Source organism: Eretmochelys imbricata, chromosome 12, assembly GCF_965152235.1.
Source record: "Eretmochelys imbricata isolate rEreImb1 chromosome 12, rEreImb1.hap1, whole genome shotgun sequence".
NCBI classification, from domain to species: domain Eukaryota; kingdom Metazoa; phylum Chordata; order Testudines; family Cheloniidae; genus Eretmochelys; species Eretmochelys imbricata.
This window is the reverse complement of record NC_135583.1, coordinates 7,213,610-7,229,138: the sequence shown is the minus strand read 5'-3', so window position 1 is coordinate 7,229,138 and position 15,529 is coordinate 7,213,610. Positions and strand designations below refer to the sequence as shown.

The 15,529-nt window shown below is 49.0% G+C and overlaps 1 protein-coding gene across 1 annotated transcript; it reads right to left on the bottom strand.

Moving 5' to 3' along the window:
* Nucleotides 1–1,342: 1,342 nt before the first annotated feature.
* Nucleotides 1,343–11,187, bottom strand: LOC144272979 (uromodulin-like). The gene is made up of 7 exons (XM_077831414.1): nucleotides 11,046–11,187; nucleotides 9,480–9,685; nucleotides 7,502–7,659; nucleotides 6,272–6,517; nucleotides 3,867–4,026; nucleotides 2,891–3,035; nucleotides 1,343–1,471 (listed from the first exon to the last, which is right to left on the bottom strand). The coding sequence occupies exons 1-7, from the start codon at nucleotides 11,185–11,187 to the stop codon at nucleotides 1,380–1,382; spliced, it is 1,149 nt and encodes a 382-aa protein (XP_077687540.1). The 3' UTR covers nucleotides 1,343–1,379.
* Nucleotides 11,188–15,529: the final 4,342 nt, after the last annotated feature.

The window sequence follows — 15,529 nt, the reverse complement described above, 5'->3', positions numbered from 1 at the left end:
GGGGTAGTGAGAACTGTTACTGAGTAATTCTAGATAAAGTAATGCAAGAGGTTTTTATACTTAGTGTATAGTCATACACAGGCCAGAGCTCGCAGTTCCTGTAGGGGAGGCTCTGCACTTGTGCTAATTTGGCTATGCAAATGAGCAATAATTACAATTTCCATGCAGAATTATGGAACTGCACCCAGTTACAAAGAGTCTGTTCTCCCTTAAGCAGACATGAGTCATTACATTGCTGCAAACAGCCACATGCCTCTTTCTGAGGGTTCCTAGGGTAATCACTTACAGGTGAATAGTTCAATAGATTTGTGCCCACTGTGCCCAAACTTGCAGACTTCACTAAAGTCACCCAAACCTCTGCATTCACGGTGAAGCATTAAACCTGCTAGAAAGCTTGCTCCAGGCAGAGGTTTGGCTTGAATAGCAACACCTCCAACTACATGAAGATCATGGGCTGCATCACTGCTGGTGTTTAAAAGAGTCCAAGTCTCTTGGATATGGCATGTATCAATGAGCCCCACTGCATGGAAAAATCACCTGCAGTGCATTCAGATGGATAGCCAGATAGATACTGGAGGCAAGAGGTTATGGGCAAGAACAGGCTGGCTGGGAGAGGAAGCGGATGTTAAAGCATTGACCAGCAAGTTCTAAAGTTTTGGTTCCCACAGCAACAGCCCCATCATTCTTCCCCTAAGTGTTTCCACTCAGCAAGTGTCTTGGGGAACCAACACTTGCAGCTCGCTGTTTCAGTGGTTAACCAGCATAGCGCATCACCATCCCCTTTAAAACCGGTTTCAGAGTAGCAGCCGTGTAAGTCTGTATTCGCAAAAAGAACAGGAGGACTTGTGGCACCTTAGAGACTAACCAATTTATTTGAGCATAAGCTTTCGTGAACTACAGCTCACTTCATCGGATTCATTTCCTTTAAAACCAACACTCTTGGGGACAGCAAGGGGAAGGACTGTCAAAGGCACAAAGTAGTGTTAAGCACCCAGCTCAGTGGTTGGAATGGGCTCGAGCACCTCACTGCCCTTTGCAAGTCTCCCCTAATATCCTGTTTGCTGGCTGATGGCTCCAACCCATCACCACCTTGGTTTCCATAGAGTGGTTAAGCTTTGTAAATCCAGCACAGCGCTTGCTCATAGGGGCTTGGATGTTGTGGGATATGCTGGGAAATTCTGCTCCGTGTCAGCAGCTATAGGCACAAGAGAACATAAGCAGCCAAGAGACTCAAGTGGTTGAACGATTTGAGTATTATACCAGCTTCCCTCCTCTAAACAAGCAGCCTGTTCTTCCAGAGAAGTTTGTTTAAAGAAGCAGACAGCCGCTGTCTTTGCAAGTGGCAGGTTTATTTAGAAATTATGCTCTCTTGATATCACTCATTTCTTCATGGCTTTAGCGATAGCAACCAGAACAAAGAGGCCGGCTATGATCAGCGTTACCAGGGCACCAGGAATCCACAGGTGTGGCCCTAAAAAAGAAAGCAGTTACAAGGAAGAACCAGAATTGTATTCCTTAGTCGAGAGCCTGCCACTGCAGTAGGCCTGGGAAGGTGGGGTCACTTCGTGATAGGCAAGAGCCATCATGGCTACTGATCTCCACACCAGTGAGCAGGACACACTGCTCTACAGCAAAGACACGCTCGGCCCATAAGGCCTGTGGACTTCAAGGCTGTCTCTGAATTAGGGCTTATTTTCAGCCATTTGAGTTTTATGTAGATGGCCCCCAAAATTGGGAGTTTTTCAAGGCACTTTGTACACACACACACAGGATCAGCAACCTTTGGTCCGTAACCCACCAGGGTAAGCCCCCTGGCAGGCCGGGCCAGTTTGTTTACCTGCTGTGTCCGCAGGTTTGGCCGATCGTGGCTCCCACTGGCCGCGGTTTAACGTCCCAGGCCAATGGGGGCTGCGGGAAGCGGCATGGGCCGAGGGATGTGCTGGCCTCTGCTTCCTGCAGCCCCCACTGGCCTGGAGCAGTGAACCGCTGCCAGTGCGATCAGCCAAACCTGTGGACGTGGCAGGTAAACAAACCATCCGAGTGCTGCCAGGGGGCTTACTCTGGCGGGCTGCAGGCCAAAGGTTGCCGATCCCAGATATACACAATACTTATTACACTCATACCATAGTGAGTCATCTCCTTGTAATGTTCGCCAGTGCACATTAATGTAGGACAGCTTCAAATGTTACAGCACACTCGGGAACCTTGGTGTGCATCGGCAAGATCTACACAGACCAATTCACGCACAACACAGTGTGCTTTAGAAGTCACATTCCTGTAGTCCGCATTACTGCTCTGTGTTGACAAGCTCTCTAGGTACAAATCACTATTTCCAGCATTTTATTGGATAAACACTGATTTTGTTTTTTGGATCTGGATGTTTTATTGGCACTTGTCAGTTAGCACCAAAAATCTGAAGCCCTGATCTTAACCAGTCCCTCACTCATAACATTTAGGGTCAGATTCTCCAGAGAGCGTAGCACCCACCAATTTGCAAAAGCACTCAGCATGTGGAGCACCAAGCTCTCGAAAAGCCTGGCCCTTAATCACTGGATTCTACAGGCTTCCTGCCATCAGCTCCTCTCCTCCAAGCCATTCCCTGGTCTTCCAAATGACTCTGTACCATGGCAGATGTCTGGTCTAGGAAGAGGCAGATTCGGTGGGGCAGACTAGGCTCTATACACATTTACATCTTGAGACTTCTAGTCACTGCAGAACACAATATAGGAGCGTTGAGATGTGACAGGCTGAAAGACCCCAAACTGCCACATTGCAGGGGAGAGATCTTAACAGCCTCCTTTAACAGGGCTATATGTAACAGGGGGCAAGTGTGATTGGACTGTTCCTACTCAACTGGCTTTGTACAGGTATCCAGGAGGGACATACATACCCCAAAGGTCCTGCAGTTTTGTCCCCGACTCAGCACTCCGTGCTCCAGAAAGGGGAGAGGCGAGGAGATGGATGGGTCCATAAGAGACAATCTTCTTGTAGTCCTCCTCAAGTGCCCTCTTGCTTTTCGTCTTCCTGGGACATTGCTGTGAGCGGAACAGAGAGAAGAAAGCTAGGACACGGGGGCAGGATGGGACGCTTGCTTTTTCCCCTCCCGTGCCATGTAGGAAGAGCCCTTCCTCTGGAGATCAAGCCCAACTTACTGGCAGTGAAAAGCCTCCACTTGCATGGTCCCAGGAACCTTCTACTAGGTACACGAGATGTTTTCAGTTCATTTATCCAGCAGCCAGGCAGACCAATGAACTGGATGGAACCAGCTATCATTAAAGGGGAGGTTAAAGTAAAAGCCCTCCATAATGTAATCTTGGAGCTCTGAGGGAAAGGAGAAGAGGCCCTCCATCACTGGGCAGCCGCCTCTTAAGAGGAAGCACCATCATGCTCTGTTCTTTCTGGAAGCAAGGAGAGCCAGAGAGCTGCTGAAAGAACTGGGGCAAATCTGAGGCCCAGCGCAGATTGTCAGCTCTTTGGGGGCAGGGCCAGTCTCTTTGGTCTGTGTTTGTACCCTGCCTAGCACGGCAGGGTCCTGGCTTGTGACTAGAGCTGCTAGCATTGTAGTAATGCAGACAGACAGACAGAGATAAGGGCCCTTAATGGGGCCCCATATGGTCATGCTGCAGGAGTGCTCTCCTGTGCAGGTCCCACTATCCAATTTACAGGCCCCACAAGGGAGGCAAGTCTTAAAGAAAACGGGTCCAACGGATCCTTATTGTTAAGTAACAGTTCCACAGGGAGAGGCCTGTAGCCAACGGTTAGCTGAATCCAGCGTAGGGTCAGAGCAGAGCCCTCTGCCACAGCTAAGGCAGCTCAGAGGAGAAGGGTTTCCAACAAGTCCCGCTCGCAGTGAGAGGGGACCTCACCTTTGCACAGGGCTCGGGGCCATCAGGGAGGCACAGGCGGACTCGGCAGTGCAGAAACACCTCCGAGTAGTTGATGAATTGGAACATCTGGAAGCTGAACTTTGCCATGGTGCTATTTCCGATATCATTGATGTACATCACAGTCTCATCACGGGGACACCTGCGGGGGGGGGGGGGGAGGGGGAAGAGATTCAAGAGCCAAGTCAGCCTGGGGAGTTTTACACCACGAGGTGCCAGCAGTCCCCGTGCAGTGTCTGGTCTTTCAGTGGAGAAGGCTTTGCCCTTGAGATGTCTAGCTTTACGCAGTGGGGGTCAAATGTAACTGCCAGATGCAGTCTCAGGTAGAGGTAGGGGATTTTTAGGGAGAAAGGATGCCAGCATGAACGGAAAATGGCTTTGGACAAAAATGCAGATTGGTTTTCAATTCAAAAATGTTAACCCCCGTTTCTCCCCTCCCCCCATTTTCTTCCCCTTCCCCATGGAAGGATTGGGGGGAACAAGAAACAGTCATGCTTCCACTTCTCCCCCCGGAAGAATTTCTTTTTAAATTTGAAACCAAGAAGAGTTTCCAGTTTTCACAATGCTGAGTTCTGACCAGCTGTGACCTCTGGATTAATTCCTTATCTGAACTCTGCAGGGAAGCCACTTCCCCTTTCCAGATGATGCATGATGAGCAGGAAGCAACGAAGGGGATGTTTCTTTCAGAGCATTACGTGCCTGCATCTGTGTGCATCTCTCTGGGGAAGGGTGCTCCTTGTTCTACCTGAGAGTTTCATTTCCAAGTCACTCCCTGCCCATAGATGGGGGAGGAAAGAAACGGTCTAAGCTCAGTCCTACCTTACCGCAGCAAGAAAAGATTCTCTTCCTCCCAACCGCCAAGGAGGCGATAATGCCTATATAGATCAGTAGATCTCAAAGCACTTTACAAAGCAGGTCAAGGAAAAGGATATTACTTTACAGTGCGGAAACTGAGGCAGAGAGGGGTAGTGACTTGCCAAGGTCACTGGCAGAGCTGGAAATCGAATCCAGGTCTCTTAAGCCCCAGTCCAGTGCTCTGGCCACGCTGCCTCTGATGAAAGGCTGGTGTATCAGGATGCTTGTGCCTTGTGGTTATGCATCATCATGGCATTTTGGGGCTCTCCACTGTTCTATTAGTGGTTTGCATGCCCACAGCTCAAACTGCTTTAATGGTGTCACTGTTCCCTGTATCCAACTTCTGTTCATGTCCCTTGCAGGCCTGTGCCCCATAGTTTTAACTAGTCTTGCTAGACCATGTGCTGGATCACAAGCTGCATGGGACAGTAACATGTCATTGACTCCCTCAGAGAAACGTAGGGCTGGAAGGGACCTCAAAAGATTACTCAGTCCAGCCCCCGGCACTGAGACAGGACCAAGTAAACAGAGACCACCCCCCACAGGTGTTTGTCCAGCCTGTTCTAAAAACCTCCAGTGATGGAGATTCCACCACCTCCCTAGGTAACCTGTTCCCCTGCTTCACTATCCTTATCCATGCAAGAGAACTCAGCAATGGCTTATTTATATTCCTGATGCTATGTGGAGAGGTAGCTTCACTCCAGAATCCGGTCAGATCATGACTGTGACCAGAAACGCATCCTTTTCAGGAGTCTTGATTTCCCGCATCCTCCTTTGGGACACTAAGCCACATCTCAGAGTAACACAGGCTAGAAGGTCTTCCGGGTTCAGGCTGCCTTTTGACATGCTGTTCTACGAACAACTGTGCAGAGAGTTACCAAGAAAGCAACCAGCTTTGCAGTGGTGTTTGTACAGCACCTGCCACAACAGACTCCTGGGTCCACGACGGGTCAAAGGGCTCAATTACTACCACGATACAAACAAGGAAGTCACTTAGGATTGCACAAGGCAGCTTTAAAACAAGACAGGTTGCGTTTAATGCATGAATGCCAGAGTGCACTAGAGTAGTGGCCAACTGTCCCAGGTGCTGGGATGGGGGAAAAGATCGAGGGAGCGAGCACTTTCTCCCACAGATATGAAAGATGGGACATGCTCAGGAGATAAGCCGGCTTCTCTTGCAGGGCCTTCTCCCCAGAATCATTCTGGGATCTGAACATCTCTAGATTACGGTCACTCCTCCTCTTAAGATGAAGTGTGGGAGGAAGAGGTGGGTTTTGCACTTCGCTCCGCATGCCACATGGTTAGTGGTCATTTTCATTTTCTCTGCTAGGCAATTACAAAGTCTTGACATGGCTCCTGTGGTCGTAGCCAGCCAGTGAAGACTTGACATCTTGTCGCTCCGGTGGAACGGTCATGGCAACCTGGACCTGGACCCCTCCCCTCCCGGAATTACCTAGCATCAGGGCTAGTAAAGCACATGGCTTTTCGCCATGGTGAGGAGCCTGGGGAGAGCTCGAAACCGCTGCTCTTACCCCTTCACGATGAGCTGGTGCTGCACGTCATGGCTGGGATCTGCTGACGGGGTGGCCCAACAGTCCTCGAGGCTCAGCAGGAAGTACCGCACCTGGCTCTGCCCTTCCAGCTGCAGCAGGATGTAGAGGAACTCCGACAGGGGGAGGGCCGGGGGCTGCTGCCGGTAGGGCTGCAGGTAAGCGGAGGTCTCGTACAAGGCCATGGTCACGTTGAACTCCCCCTCTTTGACCACGAACTTCACCAGCCTAGGAGGAGATCAGGGAGACCAGGCCCAGAGTTAGAAAAAGGCAGAATGGAAGCAGCCACCAAGCATCCAGTTCTGGAGCTTGCAGACAGATCCCCATGTGCCACCAGCTTCTGCCCACAGGGAAGCCTGTCTGTTGCTCTCCTTACAGCCAGGGTCCCATCGCCAACCCTTAGCAACACTCACGCACAGTTTGCTACCTGCCCAGATACACCTGGTGTGAGAACAGAAAGAGCAGCCCTTCTGAACAAGGGACCCCTGGAGAGAGCAGCTCCCATCCAGACTGCCCCACTGGGGTATTGAACAGCGGCATCTGAGAAGAATGCACCCAAGACGTCTCCATCTGCAGTCTCCCAAGAGGGTCTCTCCCCGACACACACCAAGTGGCAGGGAGTCTGATGGGGGTCACCGTCCTGCCCCCCACCCTCCCCCCAGCTCACTTGGTGAACCGCAAGCTAGTTTATTTGCAGTGGAGGGGCAGATAGAAAGGCAGGAATTGGATGTCACATCTTGACGAACATCTCAGTTGCTTGCAACACGTGCTACTGAAAGCACAGGCCCCTTCAGGCAAGCTGCCCAGTGCAGCAGGGGGCAGGAAGGCGGCTTTCAGCCAGTCCAAGTCAGGCATTTAGGACCACTTCTGTATGAAGTGAGCGTACAGGATCTTGATGTGACACACACAGCTCTCAAAGCTCACCAGCACCTCCTGGTGGCCTGGCAGATCATCTTATCGACAGAAGCTATTTTTACAGCTGTTTACACCCTTTAATGGCTTGTAAATATGAGACCTATTTTTAGAGGAGTCACACACCCACTGCTCCTATCGGCTTCAGCTGGAATTGTGGGGGTTCAGCACCACCGGGGATCAGGCCTTAATCATCCAGCTTCACCAGTGAAACTCGGCCACCTGAGGGCGGCAGCCAACGAGCATTTAGTATAGGAGGGAAATGCCTGTCCAGAGGAGAGGGGAAGACAAGCAACTCACGTGTCGATGGCAGTAAGGGAGAAGGGCAGCTGGACCACCCGCTCGTAGGAGTAGATGCAGGAGAAGTGCACTCGCACAAGGCTGCTTCTGGAGATCACGCCCGTAGCCTCCATGTCTGACTCCATCACGTTGGCGTAAGACACGTGTGACCTGTTTTGCTGACATGGGCCAGAAAGAGTATTTAAGACATGTCTTCATGCCAAGAACATGTCTCTCTCTCTCTCTGCACTCAGTCTGGCTCACCCCATCCTGCCTGCAGCAAGGTGGTCAGGAACCCAGTTAGAGCTAGTAGTAGGTCAGGTACTGTAGGTAGCCCAGCAGCTAGAAGGCTAGAAGCATCCGTTGATTTCAGCTGGAGTTTTTGGGTGCTCGTCCAAAGAGGCAGATCTCAAGTTCAGCCTTTAATTTTTGTGTGCCTCTCGAGATCTGGCCCAAAACAAGTCATCTGTTCCCCAATAAGGGAGATCTCTGTATTAAGAAAGCACTGTATGTAATAGATTGGTAGTGGCACGTCTGTACTGCACTAGATATGGCTAAGCATGTAGCACCAAAGCAGATCGATATGTTGCACACAGACCTTCAGCTAATCCACGCCCCATGTGTGGCAGGGTACAGAACCCAGGACCTTGGACTCCAGAAAGAGCCACCTATATCTTGAGATAGAGGAAGACCTCCATTAGCTGGCAAAAGGAAGGCTCTTCTTCTGCAGTCCAGCCACCAGAATGGGACACAGTCCTGCTATGGGATGGAAAGTTGGCAGCAATCACAATAATTGGGGCCTAGCAGGCCTACTTTAATCATTAACCTAACTGATGACTAGTGGGGAAAGGTTGACGAATAGTCAATGGATTTGTTGTATGAAACTGTTTAAGAGAAGATGTGAGAGGGAGACAAAGTTGGATTTAGTTTAAACAGAAAGCATCTGCTGATACCGTTCAAGGACCATTCAGATTAATGACTAGTAAAGAGGAGTAGAGGATTGGAAATTAACCAAAATTGGTGTGTTGGAAATTAGACCTAATTGGTGGACAAAATTATGAGGGTGCGGGGAGGGGGGTGGTTTTAGTCTGGTCTAAAGCAGGAAAGGGGCTATCATGCCAGATTCAGAATTGAATAGAATTAACTCTTTCTTCCCCACCAAGGACTGTTCAGTTCAATAAGAGGCTTTAAGCCATATTCAGTCTCCAAAAAGGGACTTTGTGCAAGACAATTTCCATTTTAATGCTCTTTAACTGGTTTTGATTCTTTTCCTCTTGTATATTTCAATCAGTAAAAAGTTCTAATCTTTGGCATTTGCAGAGCTGTTGTAGCCCTGTTGGTCTCAGGATATTAGAGACACAAGGTGGGTGTGGTAATACCTTCTATTGGAAGAACTTCTCTTGGTGAGAGAAGCTTTTGACCTATGCAGGTCCGAAGAAAATCTCTGTATAAAGTTGAAAGCTTGTCACTCTCACCAACAGATTTTGGTCCAATAAAAGTCTCTTTAATAACCTGTGACATTAATTTTATAGCGTGTTTGCCATGATGCTAAGCAGGCGGAGGACTCTGCATATCAATTCCCGGACCTCAGTTGATACTATTGACTGTTGGATTGTAACTGGGTTATGTTAACTGTGTTAGCCCATTTATTCCATCTTAATACATACAATAGCTGCTGGAAAGACAGTTACTCTCAGCTGGGAAATAGAAACTCAGGACTCCCATACTCTGCTGAAGTAGCCAAGCACTGCCCCCTCAAACCGCAATCAACAACTCAGTGGAGGTCCAGAAAGAATCATTGACTATGTTAGATGGTGTACATTAGCCACCTTACCAGTTCTCCTGAGAAGACTTCCGTTTAGAGCTAGGACTTGGGTACTAATGCTACAAGGCAGAGATAAAACAGGAAGAGCAGAAATACCTAGAACCCCTTCACTACTGTGTCTTGTCTCAGAATGGCTTCCCCTCCCAAGATCTAATCAGATACACCCCACCTTACCTGAATCACTGACCCACACAGGGTATGGTTCTCGCCAGTGAGACTGGCTGCAAAGAAGATTGCTCCATCTTCCTCCTTTTCGGAGACCTTGCAAGCACCATTCTTCAAGTGGACCTGCGCCAAGGGGATTTTCAACACTTCGAACACTTCCTTTCTCACCATCATCTTCATGTGATCTTCCTCACACTGCAGTTTCAGCACCACATCTGGGGAAAAAGCGATCTGCAATAGCCATAAGGAAGAGGCCTGAAGGAGCCCTATGTGAGCTATGGTGTGACCCAGCACCGGTATACTGAGAGTGTCCTTCACTTCACTGCTGGCCAAGAATGATTTTCAGAGCCCTGCAAAGGATGCTGGGTGGAAGAGATTGAGAACCCACATGAATCCAGTGGGAGCTTGTCTCTCTCTAGTGGTTAGACACCAAGATGTTTCCAAGTCTACTGCTCAGCCTCCAAGCTGAGGGACGTGGCCTTTTAACTCAGGACAGCAGAGGGCTCCCACTTTTAGATCCAGAGGTGCTACATTTAATCCCCGTGACCGATGTCTGTGCAGTCATTACCCTACAGCACTATCACCCTGGGAAGCCAGATGAGGCTGAAGTGCTTCTGCTTCAGACCTTAGTCTAAAGCAACATTTTTTGCTCACTTTCCTCAAGGGACACTTGACTTTGCTATGCCAGAGTCCATTAGTGACCAAGGAAAGCTATGGGATGCTGCTAGACAGTGGTTCTTGTGCTTCCTCCTATTGCAAGGCCCCTGGAATTACAGAGATAGTCTCAGAGGCATTGCAGTCTCCCCATCCCACAGCAGAAGTGTCCATTGCATGAAACATGAGGACGGGTGTGAGATGAAAGGAAAATTAACTCTAATGCAGTGCTATAGGCTGGAGCTGCTTAGTTATAAGAAGGGAGGAGAGGAGGGACAGTAGTTTCCTTTCCTTAAGTGCAGGGCTTCACATTTCTTAAGGCCAGATCTCCTCTGTGACTGTCACCATTCACGAGTCTCATCACAACTGAAGTGACTCCAGAGAGTAATTCCCAACAGAGAGCAACCAAGCAAATCCTCTCAGTTTGCCCAGTTTTGTTCACCGAGAAAGCCTTGGACTGGGCCATAACCAGCAGGAGCCATCCTAGCTTGACTGTTAGGGGTTTTATCTCTACAACCAGAGCAGCTCCATGCACCCCTTGCAAGTGCTGGGCCATCTCTGATCCACAGAGCAGGGTAGCGTGGGAAGGGTTAGAGACCCCACTCTCCCTCCCCATGTCCAGACACCCACTGCTCCCCTGAAAAGGAAGGTGTCCACCCACCCCACTCATTGTGCAAGCGTACACACAAGTCACATCACAGGCACCTTTTTGCACGAGAAATCAGCGGACTCCCACGCCATTCCCATGAAATGGTTCCTAGTTCAGCAAATCTTTTCCTCATATCAGCTTAGAAAGGCGCTCACCAGAGTGCAAAAGGGAAAGTCCCCCCCTCATACTTGTCCGAGTGGCTTGAGTAGCGCTCACTACTGCTAGACTTGACCCGCGCACCCCACCCATACCCAGCATTGCCCCAGTCCTACCTTGGCAGAATGTCCCAGTGAAACCAGCCTTGCAGGTGCAGTTTGGCTTCTCCTCAACTACCCGGCAGACTCCCTGGTGCTTACATGGGTTCGGAAAGCAGAATCTCGGGCTTCTCTTGGGACGGAGGGCAGCCTCTTCCATTCGGCGACGGGGCTTCTTCAGATCAGCTACAGCAGAGGGACATGTGAATGTTTAAGTGCATCGTGAATAACTGGCTATAGTGGAGTAAGCTAAAGGCAAGCTGCCTAATGTACTCAATGCTTCTTTTGCCTCTGTCTTCATGAACAAGGTCAGCTCCCAGACTGCTGCCCTGGGCAGCACAGCATGGGGAGGAGGTGACCAGCCCTCTGTGGAGAAGGAAGTGGTTCGGGACTATTTAGAAAAGCTGGACGAGAACAAGTCCATGGGGCCGGATGCGCTGCATCCAAGAGTGCTAAAGGAGTTGGCGGATGTGATTGCAGAGCCATTGGCCATTATCTTTGAAAACTCATGGCGATCGGGGGAGGTCCCGGATGGCTGGAAAAAGGCTAATGTAGTGCCCATCTTTAAAAAAGGGAAGAAGGAGGATCCTGGGAACTACAGGCCAGTCAACCTCACCTCAGTCCCTGGAAAAATCATGGAGCAGGTCTTCAAGGAATCAATTCTGAAGCACTTAGAGGAGAGGAAAGTGACCAGGAACAGTCAGCATGGATTCACCAAGGGCAAGTCATGGCTGACTAATCTAATTGCCTTCTATGATGAGATAACTGGCTCTGTGGATGAGGGAAAAGCAGCGGACTTCTTGTTCCTTGACTTTAACAAAGCTTTTGACATGGTCTCCCACAGTATTCTTGCCAGCAAGTTAAAGAAGTATGGGCTGGATGAATGGACTAAGGTGGATAGAAAGTTGGCTAGATTGTCGGGCTCAACGGGTATTGATCAATGGCTCCATGTCTAGTTGGCAGCCAGTATCAAGCAGAGTGCCCCAAGGGTCGGTCCTCGGGCCGGTTTTGTTCAATATCTTCATAAATGATCTGGAGGATGGTGTGGATTGCACCCTCAGCAAGTTTGCAGATGACACTAAATTGGGAGGAGAGGTAGATATGCTGGAGGGTAGGGATAGGATACAGAGGGCCCTAGAGAAATTAGAGGATCGGGCCAAAAGAAATCTGATGAGGTTCAACAAGGACAAGTGCAGAGTCCTGCACTTAGGACGGAAGAATCCCATGCACCGCTACAGACTAGGGACCAAATGGCTCGGCAGCTGTTCTGCAGAAAAGGACCTAGGGGTGACAGTGGACAAGAAGCTGGATATGAGTCAGCAGTGTGCCCTTGTTGCCAAGAAGGCCAATGTTATTTTGGGCTGTATAAGTGGGGGCATTGCCAGCAGATCGAGGGACGTGATCGTTCCCCTCTATTCGACATTGGTGAGGCCTCATCTGGAGTATTGTGTCCAGTTTTGGGCCCCACGCCACAAGAAGGATGTGAAAAAATTGAAAAACGTCCAGTGGAGGGCAACAAAAATGATTAGGGGACTGGAACACATAACTTATGAGGAGAGGCTGAGGGAACTGGGATTGTTTAGTCTGCGGAAGAGAAGAATGAGGGGGAATTTGATAGCAGCTTTCAACTACCTGAAAGGGGGTTCCAAAGAGGATGGATCTAGACTGTTCTCAGTGGTAGCAGATGACAGAACAAGGAGTAATGGTCTCAAGTTGCAGTGGGGGAGGTTTAGGTTGGATATTAGGAAAAACTTTTTCACTAGGTGGGTGGTGAAACACTGGAATGCGTTACCTAGGGAGGTGGTGGAATCTCCTTCCTTAGAAGTTTTTAAGGTCAGGCTTGACAAAGCCCTGTCTGGGATGATTTAGTTGAGGATTGGTCCTGCTTTGAGCAGGGGGTTGGACTAGATGACCTCCTGAAGTCCCTTCCAACCCTGAGATTCTATGATTCTAAAGTTAGCCTGTCACTAAATCTGAGTCCATGCTCTGCGCAGCCATGAGGGGAACCCTTGTTTAACCACAGGACAAGTTGCTCTTATTTAAAGTCACTGCTTAGTTCCCGAGAGAAGCCTTACATTAATGGCTGAACTGCCTTGGGACACTACATCTGAAAGACAATTCCTCTTCAGTGCCTACCAAGAGGGAATGTTCAAGGGTCTGTACTTCCCCTTGTTAGAATTGAGGTCATTAGCATCCAAATCTCAGTGTGGGGAGTGGCTGCTCTCAACTGTTACAGGAGATGCAGAACCTTCATCTCTGGCTTGGCAGGTAAAAAGCTTCCTGCTGACAAGAAGGCAGAAAGATCTCACTTCTGGCCCCAAAGCTTTAGCATCCTTTGCCAGGTTTTTTTTTTTTTTTTTTGGTGTTCTTCCACCCGCCCCCCTCAGCCACCCAAATTCGTTTTGCTCTTGGGAAAAAAGTGACCAGTGCTAATCCTACTCTGGATAAGTAGCTTGAGCACATCCTCAGATACAGATCAGGATTTCACCCTTCTTGTTTTCACTATTAATTCTCATCCCACAGGCCAGTAAATAGAGAGACTCACTATTGTAGCTGTCACCGCCAGGCAGCCAGAGAGCCGAGAGCAGCAGCAGGCTCATCACAGTCACTTCCTGAAAAGCAAATGGACTCCAGCTTATTTTGATTTCTAACATGCTCATCAGTAGCCTTTGGAAACACATGCAGCCATTTAAAAGTCTTCTGATAGCAGCAGAATGTGCTGAGATGTTTAACCTATCTAGAAGGCAGAGACAATATGGACTTTGAGGTTCACCCACTCAGAATACTTCTCTTTTCGCAGCAAGCATTGCTTTCCTGGGTTTTTGAAGGAGTCTGTTACCCTGACCATCAGTGCTACTAACTCTAATTTGGGATCTCCTGGTCTCCTCTGTTCCCAGATGTGTCTTCTATTGTTATTTTGCCAATCACCAAAGATCTGAAGGGTCTGAGCAGCAAAAACTTACTCATCAGCCATCCTACAACATGCAGGGCAGGATTTTGTCCTGCATTAAAGCGTCTTAGCCAATAGGGCTACTTCACTGGGCTTGTGGTATCAGAGTCCCCAAATTAGAGGATATGCAGACAAAAATAAAAGCAGACAAGTGACTACAGGCCAGTAGTAACAGCTAAGCACGTGCAGTGAAATCACACAGTAGAGGCACCCGTGCAAACAGAAGAGAAAGGACAGAGTTGTTCCTCCTCAGGAAGTTCACTTTCCACGTCAGAGGAGTTATAAATAAAGTGGTCAATTACAAGAGGAACAGCATCTTCCCACGGATACTTTACACAGCTAGAGTAAGAGTGTGGCTTTGAAGGGAATGTACATTTACATCACAAACAAACAGATAAAGGACAAGGAGTCGAGGCCGCCTTCCGCTCCACAGATCTTACACTCCCAACTGTCTATTGTAACAGTTTGACACAGAAGGAGCCATCTCATTGGCAAGCTTGCTAGGAGGCAGTGTGGGCTAGTGGATAGGGCTCCAGTCGGATTCCATTGCCCTGCCCTTTGGGCAGTCATTAACACCAGGGACAATGCAGGTATACGTAGTCCCCATCCTGACTCGGGAGCATTTTACACCTGTTTTGCCCTCGTGTTGTTAATGACGGCACAAGGCTAAAAATCTGGAGAAGTAGGTTCTACCATTATCTCTGCCACTGACTTAGGAGGAGACTTTTGACAAGTCACTTGACTTCTGTGCCTCGCTTTCCCCATCCGGGAAATGGGGAATGATTACTAGAGCGCTAGGAGATCTATGGATAGCATACTGTCTAGAAACACTGTTGTTAGTACATGACTCCTACAGCACTGAGGCAGGCCAACCTCTGGAGAGGCTAAAAGAGCTAGCAGTAAACAGCTGCACTTCTTGGAGCTGATTCCCCCACTGCCTTGCACCTTGTGTAGCCATTTATACCTCAGCAAAGTAGGTATCAAATGCTATGGTGCTGGTGTGATAGCATTTTGCACTCACTTTGCCTTAAAGTTAATGGACTTGACAAGGAGCAGGAGACTGAGGAATCAGGACCCTTTATCTGAAGGGAGAACATGACTACACAATAAGACATTTCAGAAGCCCTAGCAATTGCTTTCAGGAGATAAGAGAAAGACAGCCCTGCGCTCTTGCAAGTTACAATCTAGGAAGAGAAATCCACAACTTCAGCAATCACAAACAGAACCCTGCCGTCCCTGTTTAAAGTTGAGATTTCATGAGCTTTTCTCTACTCACCATTGCCAGACCTGCGTAACCTTGCTCACTCACCCACCCACCCACAGCTGTCCTCATTTCCCTTTGCCTTGCTGTGCTCTTTATATCATCTTTCAACAGCTGATTCTCCCCCACCCCTCACACTTCCCCAGTGATTGTATCAGTGCCAATTTAGCATCCTGTGATTGCTGTAGTGGTGGAAAGGACTCACTAAACACCAACCTTCCTATTAGGCCGCTCGTCATAAGCACTGACACAACTCGTAGCTCTGGTGGCTCACTAATGAAGAGAAGATTT